Below are 15,212 nucleotides of genomic sequence, written 5' to 3' on the forward strand. Positions count from 1 at the left end.
ATGTATTAGTACATGTACTACAGGAGTACACACTAACATGTATTAGTACACGTACTACAGGAGTACACACTAACATGTATTAGTACATGTACTACAGGAGTACACACTAACATGTATTAGTACATGTACTACAGGAGTACACACTAACATGTATTAGTACATGTACTACAGGAGTACACACTAACATGTATTAGTACATGTACTACAGGAGTACACACTAACATGTATTAGTACATGTACTACAGGAGTACACACTAACATGTATTAGTACATGTACTACAGGAGTACACACTAACATGTATTAGTACATGTACTACAGGAGTACACATGTTCTGCATTCTGAACGTTCTCTGAGGTTCTTCTTGTGTAGGAGCGGATCCTGAACCCACACGCTGCCTCCTGCACCTGTGCAGCCTGCTGTGATGACCTGGCAGGGGTGAGTCAGCCGGGCCGGGTCCTGGTCCTGGTCCTAGTCCTGGTCCTGGTCTTGGTCCTGGTCTTGGTCCTGGTTCTAGTCCTGGTCCTAGTCCTGGTCCTGGTTCTAGTCCTGGTCTTGGTCCTGGTCCTGGTTCTAGTCCTGGTCCTAGTCCTGGTCCTGGTTCTAGTTCTGGTCCTGGTTCTAGTCCTGGTCCTAGTCCTGGTCCTGGTCCTGGTTCTAGTTCTGGTCCTGGTCTTGGTCCTGGTCCTGGTCCTGATTCTGGTCCTGGTTCTAGTCCTGGTTCTGGTTCTGGGTGCAACTGTGTGCATTGACTCGAGTAATACGTATGTAATTATGTACTTTTACGTTTGGTACCTGAAGTATATTATGATGCTCATACTGATAATAATAACAACAGAACATTAGGGACAGAACATTAGAGACAGAACCTTACATGAAAGCCCTTCGGGTTAGGTTAGGTCAGTTAGGGTTCCTCTCCCAGCAGCACCAGTCCAAACCACTGGTCACATGGTCATGTTGGTCACATGGTCACATGGTCATGTTGGTCACATGGTCACATGGTCATGTTGGTTACATGGTCACATGTTGGTTACATGGTCACATGGTCATGTTGGTTACATGTCACATGGTCACATGTTGGTTACATGTCACATGGTCACATGGTCACATGGTCATGTTGGTCACATGGTCACATGGTCATGTTGGTCACATGTCACATGGTCATGTTGGTCACATGTCACATGGTCACATGGTCATGTTGGTCACATGTCACATGGTCATGTTGGTCACATGTCACATGGTCATGTTGGTCACATGTCACATGGTCACATGGTCACATGGTCATGTTGGTCACATGTCACATGGTCACATGTTGGTTACATGTCACATGGTCACATGGTCACATGGTCATGTTGGTCACATGGTCACATGGTCATGTTGGTCACATGTCACATGGTCATGTTGGTCACATGGTCACATGGTCATGTTGGTCACATGTCACATGGTCATGTTGGTCACATGTCACATGGTCATGTTGGTCACATGTCACATGGTCACATGGTCATGTTGGTCACATGTCACATGGTCATGTTGGTCACATGTCACATGGTCATGTTGGTCACATGTCACATGGTCACATGGTCATGTTGGTCACATGTCACATGGTCATGTTGGTCATGTTGGTCACATGTCACATGGTCACATGGTCATGTTGGTCACATGTCACATGGTCATGTTGGTCACATGGTCATGTTGGTCACATGTCACATGGTCACATGGTCATGTTGGGCTCTGGCTGCTGGGAGTAGAAACCAACAACCCGCCTCACGTCAGAAACATCAGATTCTTTCTCGATGATTTGTTGGGTTTTGGTCTCACACTCTGTTGTCTGGCTCCAGTTTCTTTCTTTACATTTGAAAGAAAGGGTTAATGAATTAAACACTGAAGGAAGAATTGCATTTGAAGGATCAGAACTCAGTGTGTTTGTGTTCTTTCTTTCTCTCCAGTGTCCAAAGGATGGAGAGACTGTGGAAGTAGAGAACATCAGTATGGTACATTTCATGTTGTTCTTTTACTAGAAGTGACCTCATCGTTTCCACCTGGGACGGACGTTTCTATTTGTTTCTTTATTTCTATATATATATATATATATATATATATATATATATATATATATATATATATATGTATATATATATATATATATATATACAACGTGTTACTTTAGCTGACATGTGAAGTGTTTTGGGTAAAGAACTAAACATGGCGTCATGGTTTCCCTCGTGTCTCCACCAGACCGGTCCGGTCCGCCTCTTCGTCCCGTACAAGAGACGGAAGAAGGACAACGAGCCTCTGGTCTCCTCCCCAAAGAAGGAACTTCCTGCCGCCAAAAACATCACGCTGCCGCTGGGCGCCACGTGTACGTCAGGTGACCTCGGGCCGGCGTAGCGGTGGGCGGAGCCTCGCTGCAGAAGAAGAGGACAGATAGCTAGTGGTTCAGGATCAGCAGGGTTCAGGTTCAAACCCTAAAACCGGCCTAACGCGTCTGTCCTCCCCCAACAGTCACCGTGTCCCCGTCGGGACGGATCACCACCTCGGGCACCTTGACCTTTGAGCGCTCGCCAACGGGGGACGCCGCCGCCGCCGCCATCATCTCGGAGAGCTCGGCGCAGAGCGAGGTGTTCGCCAGCACGGCAGGTACCAAGCAGGTCCTCCTGTGATGTCATCGCATCCCCAAAGAAAGAGGACCTCAGTGTTATGATGTTCATAGTTATGACAAGAAACCAATGATATGACATTATACTTATTATATTGTACAGGATGTCTCACAATTATGACAAGAAATGTAATAAATAACGTAAAAAAATTGATAATTCTGACTACAAATCTCATGATTATGTCAAAAAGAATTATTTTATATATATAATAATATCATCCTCTCTCTCTCTCTCTCTCTCTCTCTCTCTCTCTCTCTCTCTCTCTCTCTCTCTCTCTCTCTCTCTCTCTCAGTGCTGACGGCGTTGCCGGCGCTGGCCGTGACCCCTCAGCCGGTTCAGGCCAAGATGGCGGCGTCGTTGGCGGCGGCGATGGCTCCGGCGGCCGCGCTGGTGAGCGGGCTGGAGGCGGGGCCTGTCGGGTGGGCGGGGCCTGTCGAGGGGGCGGGGCCTGGCAGCGAGCAGCAGAGGAACACCTGGCTGTACCTGGAGGAGATGGCCAACACGCTGATGAGCAACGTGCAGCAGCTGAAGGCTCTGATCGAACAGGCCAAAGGAAACGCAGGGGTCAAAGGTCAGGGAGGCCGCAAGGAGGTGAGAACACACTGACGTACATCCGGCCTTCCTCATTTCTCAATTGTGAGCCTCCTCGCCTCCTCGCCTCCTCTCTCCTCGCCTCCTCCCCTTGCGTCTCCCCTGGACAGGACTAGGACGCGAGGAGAGGAGAGGAGGCGAGGAAAGGAAGCCAGATAAAGACCCATGATCTCAGTTTTAGATCAGTAGCATTAACTGTAAATGTTCACGCAGGTTACTGACTGTGTGTGTGTGTGTGTGTGTGTGTGTGTGTGTGTGTGTGTGTGTGTGTGTGTGTGTGTAGTCTGGTCTCACTCAGTCGTTTCAGAACCAGATCACGTTTCAGCAGCCGGACGACAAGAGGAGCTCTGACATCACCGAGATCATCATCAACGTATGACACACACACACACACACTCACACACACACACTTCCATACAGTGGCGTTCCACAGAAGGTGGAGGCAGCGTTCTTCAACGGGTCCGTCATGTGTTCCTGCAGCAGATGTGCGTGAACTGCGGCCGGGTGGCGATGAGCGAGTGCACGGGCTGTCACAAGGTCAACTACTGCTCCGCCTTCTGCCAGAGGAAGGTAAGCCTCACCTGAGTCACGGCGCCTTCTGCTGGACCTTCTGCAAAAGGCATAACAGTAATAAAGTAATATACATACAGGAACACTGCAAGAAGATGCATGCTGTATTTTGTATGTTTCTGTCGCAAGCAGGCGTTACTGTGTGTGTGTGTGTGTGTGTGTGTGTGTGTGTGTGTGTGTGTGTGTGTGTGTGTTACAGTAAGTAGTAGCTCTGTAGTATTAGATGAGGGTAAATATGGTAGGTTTAAAGATTATACATGCAAAAATACATAAATATCTTCATCTCAAAAGTAAAAATCTGAATTTAAACAATCTGTGTTTTTTGTTGTTGTCATTGCAGGACTGGAAGGAGCATCAGCACACCTGCTGTCAATCAGCAGGGGGCGTGTCTGTCCAGGAGGAGGAGCCAATCTTGGACATGGACAAAGTGAAATGAAGGCGGCGGCGGACAGGAAGTCCTTATATGGCGCAAAGAGGAGCGAGCCTGTTCTAAAGGCTTCACATTTCCTCACTGGAACTTTTATTGTGAAGGTTCTGCTCCAGTTCAGACAGGAAATGAAGGTCTGTGATCTGTGAGGGACGAACTCATCGTATAAACTGTGGGATCATTTGCTTCACTACCAGTCTGCTGTTTCATGACGCAAGCTTGGTTTAGGGCTGCAATTAAACATTGTTTTCATTATCCATTCATCTGTCAACGTTTTCTAAGTTCATTGTTTTATTAATAACCTTAATTATGTTTTTTACTGACATTAAAATCTCCGTCCAGAGACGTCCTGCTTAATAAAGGTCAATAGAATTATAGTAAAAATACTACGAAAATAACCCGACCCTGACCGATACGTAAAGATGAATTATCTGTGGTATGTTGGTGTTTATTATTTATTTTGTATCATTAAGAGTCAGATTTGAAATGTTTTCTTTCTTCTTCCAGTTTTTTTATTAAGTGACTACCGAGAACCCCAAAGTCCACCAAAAAATAGTTTGTTCAAGAAATTATCTTATGTGTAATTTTTTTATTTTAATTATTTTTTAACTTGTGATTCAAACTCAAGAAGCTCCAGAAGACAGAAACTAAAAACCTTCAGTGTTCCATGCGTGTGCACACTCGTGATGAGCGGCCGCATGGCGTCCTGTGATTGGTGCGTTTCAGCCAATCAGAAGTTGTGTTTGACAGATTGCAGGAGATTCATTCTGTTTCATTTTAACGAGACAAATTCAGGACAGAATTCATGTGTTAAAGTCCAGTTTTGCGTTTTTATTTCCAAGTTCAGGTTTATGTTATTGTCCAGTTCTTTTAAATTAATTTTGTTTTATTTAAATTATTTAAATTGTTTATTCTAAATTCTGCTAAACAAAATATATATATATATATATATATATATATATATATATATATATATATATATATAAAAAAAATAGTTTGGCTGTTCACATACTTTTGATCTTGTGTATCTGGTTTATCAAACACCAATTTTTTTTTTTTATTATGACACGTTTCCCCTCAACAAATAAATACATTTAATTTAATGAATAAAGTGTTTTCTACAACATCTTTAAGATCCTTAGTGAGCCTCTTTATTGATTTATTATTTCCACTCTGTTTTCTATCAGCTGGATTTTCGTCTTTTCGTCTGTCAACGGGATCCAGAGAGACTTCTGTCTTCATTCATCTCCTCAGATGTTTATTATTTAATGAAGTTAAATAGTTCATATATTAATGGAATGAAGGTTTAAGGTGGTATTTGTGTTTCACATTTTCTCTTATGTAGTATGCTTATTTACTGAGTTTAGCTGCTAAAGACGGAGTTTAGTTTTTAATATTTCTGACACGATGACATCTGATTCTGCTGCGTCTCCGTGCAGCGGCGCTCGGGTTTCTGCTGCCATCGAAATACTAAAGTAAAAGTACCTCAACATTTTACCTAAGTACTGTACTTGGGTAGAACAATAATTTAAAGACACATCCAGTGGAAACTTTCAGTTTTTGTTCGAATGTTTTAAGATTTCGTTGATTAATTTTCATCCTTTATTTCCTCTTAAAAACACACCAGATAAAGATCCCTCAATTTGTCTGTTCATTGGAAATCATAAAAACTAAAACCCTGCAACAAAAAAAACTCAATATGCAAAACTTTTGATTTGGCACTTAAATATTTAAAGAGTACATTTTAACGATTCAACATATTTAAGGCAGGTAATGCAGTTATTAGAATTAATTAGACCAGAAAATCAATGAGTAGCATAACATTTTGTTGTTAAATTGTAAGAACTAGTAAAATGACAAATCATAGAAAAATATTCATCGAAAAAATCCCATTGGTCAGAAAGTGAACAAACACTACACCAGACATCAACAATAATAGAATAATAGATTTGTTACATTAATTATTAGTGCATCTCTCTGTAGAGAATCCAGTGGTTGTTCTACTCAGTGTGATTGACAGGAGAGATGATCAGAGGAGCAGAGTTTTTACCACTAGCATTATTACATGGATTAAAGAATGGGTAGAGTTTCTCAGTGAAGCAGCAGCCAGTAAAGGAGTAGATAAGAGCTGCAGCATCAACGTCATGAAAGGAGACCAGACCCTCCTCATAGTCCACAAACACCCCCACCTTCTGAGGCCGAGACTTCAGAGAGAGACGGACTGAAGGGCCAGCAAGAGCTGAGTACTCATTCTGATTCCTCAAACATATCGTCCAGAAACCTTTCTGAGGAGACACTGTGATGCTTCCCTTCCTGTTGATCGACTCTCTCACCACTCCTAAAACCCACTTAGTCTTCCCTTTAACCTGAACCTCGTAGTAAAATCTCCCTGAAGAGAAACTCTGCTTCGCTAAGACATTAACAAAAGTATCAAATCTCTCTGGATTGTCTGGAAGATTCTTCTTAACATCACCAAGTTTAACTTGTTTTCCATCATCAGACAGGATGAGTTTGGGATGAGCTGTTTCAGGATCAAGTGTCACATCCACTGCAGACTGCTGGACCCTCTTCAGCTCGACCTCAGCGACCAGCTTCTTCATCTGGTTACTGAGCGTCTCCTCCAGCTGAGTCACAGCTCTCACCACAGTCCCCTCATATGAAGGTGGCCTGACTCTGACTCCTGTCCAGTTCTTGGTGGGTGGAGCAGCCTTCAGGGTCCTGAAGCTCTGCAGGAGGTGGAGGTGGTCTTCAGAGCGAGAGAGCTGCTCCACCTCAGTGCTTCTCTTCTTCAGCTCACAGATTTCCTGTTCCAGCTCTTTGATGAAGCCTTCAGCCTGTTTCTCTGTCTTTCTCTGCTTCTCTTTGATGGTGTCGATGAGCTCGGCCTGGCTTCTCTCAACAGACTCCTTCAGAGCGGTGAAGACCTGAACACCACCTGCTATCTCTCTGTCTGCATCTTCCTCACTGAGCTCCACCGAGTGTTTGATCTCCTGAATCTTCAGTCGTCTCTTCTGGATCATCTGCTGGATTTCATCATCAGTCTTCCCCAGCTCGGCCTTCTTTCCTTCATATTCTTCTTTCAGAGGAACAACATCATGGTTCTTGTGGTCTAGAACAGTGCAGAGCATGCAGACACACATCTGGCCGGTCTTACAGAACAGCTCCAGCAGTTTATTGTGCTTCGTACACATCCTGCCTTCCAGGTTCTCCACAGGGTCGATCAGCTGATGTCTGAACTGAGCAGCCATCTGACAGCTGGCAGCAGACATATCTACACTCTGAGGACAACAAGTGACAAAAATACAAACAGTCATTACGTATATTTTGATTATTTGTTTAATAAAATCAAACTATGATTCGTAGAATATAAGGATAGTCTTCCTGTATTATTATTTTTTATATGAAGTTGCTGCGAGTGAAGGAAAGCTCAGATATGTAGTTCAGCAGGAGGGTTGGGACTAAATATCAATACCCTAATATTTTGTATTACTTTCCCATGAGATATGTTTACTAGGGGTGGGAATAACCAGAAGCACCACGATACGATATTATCACGATACTTAAGTCCCGATACGATATTATCACGATACTGCGATACCTTGAGTATTGCGATATATTGCGATTTATTACCTTTCTTTCAACCGCAGGGCTTATCTCCGTGGCATTTCCGCCATCATCATGGAAATATCGACTATTTCTGCTTTACACTTGTTGTGGAAATCGTTATGGATTAACAGGCGGCTGTTAACCAACGATGTTAACGTCGCCAGTTAAAGTCGCCAGTTATAGTAATTCGTAACACCGACCGCTTCCAACGCTACTAGGGTACCCGTAGCCAGTAAGATTCATGCTTTCTTTAAACGTCTTTGACCAGCGCTGTGTTGCGAATGTTGTCCTGTGTGTCGTGTAACAGCTGTGCTGCAGCGGCGCTACGAGTGACAGGAAGTCCAGACGTTTGATTTAAACACGGACGGCGCATTTCTAATTTCTTTCTCCGATGCCTCCATGTTTGTTTAGACAAACTTCCTGTCAATCACACTGACCTGGGACCTCTGCTGACCTCACCAGAAAACAACACAGCACCACCTAGTGGACTGAAAAAGCAATTGATTTTATAATTCTAGGACCAAAAGGTTTTTAATTGATTAAATAAAAGATCGATACTTGGCTTCCGTGTACCGATACAATATCGCCACGCAGAATATCGCGATTCTATGCCCACCCCTAATGTTTACGATTTTTTTTCTCAAAACATGCAGGCCCTCCAAATGGTTGCATTGGGACGGCTGAAACGGCTTTTCGCAACGCTTTTTTGCCTAACTTTACTCGCTCGACTTTGTGGTAAATTCGCTTCATTCGACTTTTCGCTTTTTCGCAGTGGAAAGGGGGCGCGGCATTTCCGTGGCTTCACTCCGTAAAAACTGTTACCATTGAAATAACCACTAGTTGTGCTTTATACTTGTTGTGGAAGTCCCACAAATGTCGGAACATCAAACGCCATCGTGTCTGGGTTCATAATATTATCCGTGGGCGCACACAGCTCCGACCTGTGTCTGTGTAATCTCTCGCTTCTTTGAGCTTTTGGATGCCGTGAAACTGTTCATGGAAGAGAAGGACAAGGACTATCCCGAGCTCTCGGACCTTTAGTGGATTATGGATCTGGCCTTTTTGGTCGACATGCTGTGTCACTTGGACAGACTGAACCTGACCCTGCAGGGTAAGTTAAAAATGCTGCCTGGCCTGGTGCAAAGTGTGTTCTTTTTCATCCTTACTGACCGCCAGAGGCAGTGTTTCACACTGGATATGTTCAATATCGCGCTTACGCCGTTCGAGTAATTATAACAACAAAGTCACCTCTGCTAACGGAAGCAGCTCGGCGTGGCTAAGCGCTACTGCTACTGTGACTCTTTGCGGTAACACAGTAAAAAAATGTTAGTCTCTGACTGGTTGGCCACCCCTGGACTATAGGCTAAATGTTTTTTTTTAATAAAGTTACTTATTAGTTACTCAATGGTTTGTTTTCAACTTCCTGTGAGGCAATGGTCAAAACACATTTAGCATACCCGTATTGGAGGCTGTTCAGTTGTTGTTAATAGGACATTGTCCACCGCATCATTTAGCTGTCCTGAAGAAGAGAAGAAAACATCTGGTTTCATTCAGGAAAGTTAGAGATCATTTATGAGATTAAACTCCCTCGACTCACAAACAGTATTGATAATCTACCTGGTGGCTGATGAGGAACATTGCGAGCCAACATTGTGTTTGATTGATAACTGGTTGATGACTTCTGAAGTAAAACAGGGAGAAAGTATGATGTATTAGAGAAATCGATAAACCAGTCAGAAGTGTTCCTCGCCATTATAAATCAGGATTAATCTGCACTATATTTAATCTTCTGAAATTACACTGCTGCGTTGTTCCAGTGTTGTCAAGACTTGACCGACCGCATCACGAATTCCCTTCTTGTGCTTTGAAAACACATTCTCAGTGACGTCAAGGCAATCTGAAACAGAAGCAAAGTTTCATTTTAAATATGTATCCGTCAAGCTAGTCGACAAAAAGTTCATTTGATTTCAGACAAGGAAATGTTGTGAAATGGTGACAATGATGAATATTTACTTTTAAAGAGGGGCCTCTTTGAGGGATTGCCATCCCAGCACCTCTTCATGAGCTCCACCAGTTCTTTCAACCCTTCTTTGCTCATCTGGTCAATTTCCTCACAGCAAGGTCTTTGCCCTGAAGGGATCGCCTCTTTCACAAGAGCAAATGCAGCGCCTGTGATACAATGAAGACATGCATGATAACATACAAGCATAACCAATTGAGTAAACTGGACATACACAGTGTATAACGGACTTAGTTACGTTTTATGTTGTGAGGGAAACAATACAGATGAGAAGTTTGATTATAGGATGTCACTTCATTGCATAAAATATTGGAAACCTAAATTAAAGGTCAACATGATGGGACAATAAAACAGATTATACCTACTTGGATAAGGCTCTTTGCCATTGATAATGGACCAGAGCAGGATACCATAGCTGATCAAGAGAGAGGAAGAGGAGATTTTCAGTAACATGTTAATGCTGTTAAGATTTTGACCATACAGAGTAGAATTCTGTGTTAATGTTATGTCTCACCTGTAGATGTCAAAAGAACGGGTAGCTTCATATGATACATCAAAAGCCTCAGGAGGCATGTACTTGAATGAACCTTTCATCCCATCCATTTTGTCTTTGTTGATGGAGACACTGGCGGATACTCCGGACAGACCAAAGTCTGCTAGCTGCAGAGAAAGAAGGGACACATAATATCAAATAAATGATTAAATCAGCCTCATAGTTGACTTATTTATTTATTTTTTGCCTTAAGTTTATTGTAATTCTGTGTGTTAGGAGGTCATTGTACAGAATAACTGCATGTTATCTTTGCATATGACAATGAAATATCTTGAATAAAAACATATCTTGAATCTTACACATAGTTTAGGTGGAAGGCACTCTACCTTGGCGTTAAGATCGGCATTCAGCAGTACATTATTTAGCTTTAGGTCGTGGTGCACAAGGTTCCGTGAATGGAGGAAGTTCATGCCTAGAGCCACTTGATGGGCCAAGCGGCAGACCAGGGGCCACGGTTGAGGGCCAGAGAGGTCCTTCTGCAGGGAATCAACAGATCCGTTTTCCATGAACTCCATCATTAGTCCCTGTTGCGTGGATGTCATTCCAGGCGGACATCCCCGATAGGTTCCATAACGTCTCACCACAAACTCAAAGGAAGCCCTATCCATATGAATAGCCTCGTTCTGCAGTGGCATGAAGTGGCTGCAATGAGGCAGGGGATTGTTGAAAGGAGTAGAGAGAAAGCAAAAGAGCACCTTTAACTACTATTTAACATATGTATCATTTAAACGTTTAAGTTACAGAGAACTTGCACATGTTTCCATTTACCAAACCCCATCATGGAGCGTCTTAATGGCCACATCAACGCCCCAGTCCTTGTGCCTGGCCTTGTAGACACGACCGAATCCCCCTCGGCCAACTAACTCCCATTTCTCCAAGCTTGCGTCACCAACTGGCTCATCAGTCTTGTGGCTCAGCAGCGCCATCGTCTGCTGGATTCAGGTAGAGCAGCTACAACCCCGAATCTATTACAACATATGGAAATGAATGAATGCATATATACTTTATTAATCCCCAAGGGGAAAGTTGGTGTCGCGTAGCAGCAATTATTTACAGACAGAAAATAAGATGTAAAAACAGCAAGGATGAAAGATATAGACAATAATAATACTAATAAAAATAAAAAAATAAAATAAAAATAACTGGGATGAAAGAAAAGAAAAGTGGAGTATTACTGGAGTATTAATTTAGGAATTAAATTAAACTTAAACAGTAGAAGTGCAAAAGTGCAAGTATATATGTGTATATTAAGTAAGTGTGTGAGGTGTAAATAAATAAACAAACAATAATAAACAATAGGAGAAGTTATGTATGTCAGATGTGAAGTGTAGATAAACATAAACATGCACAGTGATGAATCATTAATGATAGAAAATCGTGCTAAATATAAATAAAGTGGTTCAATGACTGCTGAGATATTAGTTTTTGTTGTAATTACAGTGCCATAGCTTTTAAACACGGACATGAGAGCAACGGCAGCTTTCGCTTGTAAAGACACAAACATGTTCCACTAACATTTCCCTTGTTGGTTCTGGATACTTTATCAACAAGCTGGCTTCTACTCACCACGGATCTCCTCCAATGTTGTCCACATGAAGATCCAAGAGTTGGTTCATGCCAAAGCTGCGTTAACGGGTCCGAGGGAGTTTCACTGTCTGCGCCTCTCGGCCGCCTGAAGCTGTAGTTGAAGGGAGGAGTTTAAACTGAAAGCATTTGTTGGAAGTAGGGTTTCTGTTGTGATTACATAATTATGTATTTAATAAGTAGACTCTAATAACACACATCAGCATTAAATCTGTCATCATTAGACTACCGATTTTTATGAAATACAAACTGGATTATTGTTCCTTTGTCCGCCATTTAAAAGGCCGGACCCGTCTGTTTCACATCTCAGTGCTTTTGTAGCTTCGACCTGAAGGTCTGTGGTTTGGATGCAGTTTCACTCTGTTTCTGTTCATCCTTCAGATATTAGTGTTCTTACACAGTTAACGGATGAATCTTGGTTTATACTGCCGTGGTGAAACCAGAAAAGTACCTAATTACAGCTTGTGAGTGAAGTGGTCGCTGGCATTTATATACAGAGAACAAAGATAGGTTAGAACAAAGAAGTCTGTGGTTCCAGGTTGGGGCGAGAACAAAGGACCAGACCCCCTGTGTTTACAAGGGTCTTCTTCCTTTCCTTAATTCATGACCTGTCGGCAGACGTGAGTGAACTTGATAACAGAAGGATATTTGCATTAACAGGTTTGTAAGCCACTTAAGAGGTTTCTAGACAGAATACAACTGAGGACAGAATATTCCCATTACATGGCATACGGCAGGTAACGTTAGTGATGTCATACGAAGTCTGAACAGAAGAATAAGCTTATGAATGAAAGCTAATCGCTTACCTAATTCTTTTGCAGCAAATACTTTTTTAAGCTTTTGGAACTTTTTGTATCGCTTACATACAAGAATAATAAAGTAATATCGATCCCTTTTCTTAATGCTCATTTTTTACACACAAAATAAAAAAAGAAGCGATAAGAGTATCAATAACAGTACTATTATTGATAAATCCTAACAATACCTTTCCCTTACTATGCTAGCATCTTTAGCACTGAGATCCAGAGGCGGCTACAAGTTACTTAATATGAAATTAAGTAAACTAAACATTTAAATATTGAACATAACACATTTATTACAATTTACTGTGATATATATTTAGACAGTATTTGATTTAATTATTAGTTTTATTGACGCGTCTGAGGGAGCAGAGCAAAATGAAAATCACTTCATCTGTCAAAGAGTCAGTTTGGAAAAAGAGGAGGAAGATGATGATGAAGATAACAGAGATTGTAAGAGCCATTTTATGGTGTTTGATTTATGTTGGACCTCCCAACCTTTTTGGACCGTTATGCAGCAGATAGCAATACGATAACCGAGAGATATAAATGTTTATGGTTTATTTTATGATTTAAGTATATGCACCTAGGTAGTGCCGACATTGTTTATGATTTTGTTTTCTATAAATACATGCAATGGATCAATAAACAAACTGGACATTACACCTGGACACTGTCATCAATAAAAAGCGTCAGAATAATATCAAGCGAGCAGCCAAGTAGTGCCTTAGGGTTAAATAAGCAACGGGGCACTACAGAGAGGTTAAGTTCAGAAATCTTTGGGTGGAGGACTCAAAGGAAAAGTTCCGGATTCAGTAAGTTATAATAAAACAGATTTAACAAAAGTAAATGGTGATGCAGTGTATATAAGGGTGCACAAATCACAGCGTCCACAGACACATTAAAATGATGCACCACGATCAGTGTAACACATCTGATTATATAGCTCAGTGTATTGGGCGTCGTCGCCTCTCATTGGCTTAGCTTTACAGCGTGCAATTGGTTATAAGTTTAACAGAGGTGGAGGCAGCATTGGGGTTGGTTTAGAGGTGGTACCTTCAGCACGCTTTGCTTCCTGGTACTTGACGTCATCTCTCCACCCCTCTGTGTAACTGAGCACAAGTTCCCTCCCCTAGAGGAGTTGTTTTTCTGTATGGAGGAGTACCTTTGCACGGCACCCATTTTGAGTAGAACTATGAGCTCATCTTGATTTCACATTCCTGGGCTACCGCCCACATTTCCTAAATTAACTCACTAACTAAACTAACGTGACTTTCTCCATGTTTCAATACACAATTTCATAAGGCTCACTTCTCCTTATTGTTCATATCCCTTCTTAAGTATCATATTTTACACATAGACATTCCTTATTTACAGTGCAAGGCAAAGTAAATTATTATAACTCTAAAGAGAGCAGAGAATCAAACACAATACATGTACCAAACAAAAGATGGAAGCTAGCTGCTCTGGACTGCAGGATATTATGTAGAATAGTATTTGTCTCTACAACCCCACGACCACCGGTGGAGCTCAGCTCAACATTCACTCTGAGTGTAACTTCCTGTCTGATAGAGCTGAGGCTTTGAGCTCAACCAGGAAACAGGCCTGTGAATTAGCTGAAGCTAATGCTAGCTGTGACTGTATCCTGTGTAACCTTGAACTAGCCAGAGGTCAGTCCCTGTGGTTTGGTTTCTACCTGTTGGTTTAAATGACACATGTATATGGCTTAATATTCTTTATATGATAAAACTAGATGTAAAACAATAACATTCTAGTCTGAACTCAACGTGAACCAAATATTTAGCTTGTGTATTTAGTCTTTGTAGAACAGAGGACTCACCAGTGTTTGTCAGAGATTCTGTTGTGTTGTTGAGGAAAAGCTGCTGGATTCAGTTGAATGTTTCTTTAGAGAGAAACAGAGAGACTTGTCTCCACTGCAGCTCTGCTGTCGCTCACAACAACTTTACATTCACTTCAGGAAACGTGACTCAGCAGCTCTCCTCTGTCAGTGTTGATCCTCCTCTCAGTGGCCTGTCGCCAAGAGGGATTGGTGGAGGAAGTATTCAGATCCTGAACTAAATTAAAAGTATTAATATCACAATGTGAAAATAGTCCACTAACTCGTAAAAGGAACACTTCATCCTTCAGTTTAAAATAGACATTCATCAACACATAAATGACCTGGAGACCCTGTCCTCATGTCAGTCTGTTTCACATCTCAGTGCTTTTGTAGCTTCGACCTGAAGGTCTGTGGTTTGGATGCAGTTTCACTCTGTTTCTGTTCATCCTTCAGATATTAGTGTTCTTGCACAGTTAACGGATGAATCTTGGTTTATACTGCCGTGGTGAAACCAGAAAAGTATCTAATTACAGCTTGTGAGTGAAGTGGTCGCTGCTCTTTTTTGA

At 42.0% G+C, this 15,212-nt stretch overlaps 2 protein-coding genes across 2 annotated transcripts in view; one reads left to right on the forward strand and one right to left on the reverse strand.

The window, feature by feature from the left end:
• The window catches only part of LOC306741542 (deformed epidermal autoregulatory factor 1 homolog), a gene marked incomplete at its 5' end in the record, with an annotated part of 9,913 nt that extends 5,411 nt beyond the window's left edge, over positions 1 to 4,502 (forward strand). Inside the window, 8 exons of the mRNA XM_079223844.1 lie at positions 371 to 436; positions 1,945 to 1,989; positions 2,234 to 2,357; positions 2,501 to 2,635; positions 2,948 to 3,246; positions 3,530 to 3,619; positions 3,727 to 3,816; positions 4,157 to 4,502. Of these exons, the coding sequence (XP_079079970.1) occupies positions 371 to 436; positions 1,945 to 1,989; positions 2,234 to 2,357; positions 2,501 to 2,635; positions 2,948 to 3,246; positions 3,530 to 3,619; positions 3,727 to 3,816; positions 4,157 to 4,252 (945 nt within the window). The 3' untranslated portion in view covers positions 4,253 to 4,502. The remainder of the gene's footprint in view (positions 1 to 370; positions 437 to 1,944; positions 1,990 to 2,233; positions 2,358 to 2,500; positions 2,636 to 2,947; positions 3,247 to 3,529; positions 3,620 to 3,726; positions 3,817 to 4,156) is intronic.
• A 1,232-nt stretch (positions 4,503 to 5,734) lies between these two features.
• On the reverse strand, positions 5,735 to 11,023 carry LOC306741345 (E3 ubiquitin-protein ligase TRIM21-like). The gene is made up of 8 exons (XM_079223624.1): positions 10,749 to 11,023; positions 10,384 to 10,529; positions 10,235 to 10,284; positions 9,863 to 10,018; positions 9,649 to 9,746; positions 9,467 to 9,530; positions 9,307 to 9,368; positions 5,735 to 7,521 (listed from the first exon to the last, which is right to left on the reverse strand). Exons 1-8 carry the CDS (start codon positions 10,962 to 10,964, stop codon positions 6,244 to 6,246), a joined length of 2,070 nt encoding a protein of 689 aa, XP_079079750.1. The 5' UTR covers positions 10,965 to 11,023; the 3' UTR covers positions 5,735 to 6,243.
• Between the last annotated feature and the right edge of the window lie 4,189 nt (positions 11,024 to 15,212).

This window comes from Taurulus bubalis, assembly GCF_910589615.1.
Source record: "Taurulus bubalis genome assembly, chromosome: 9".
Classification (NCBI taxonomy): domain Eukaryota; kingdom Metazoa; phylum Chordata; class Actinopteri; order Perciformes; family Cottidae; genus Taurulus; species Taurulus bubalis.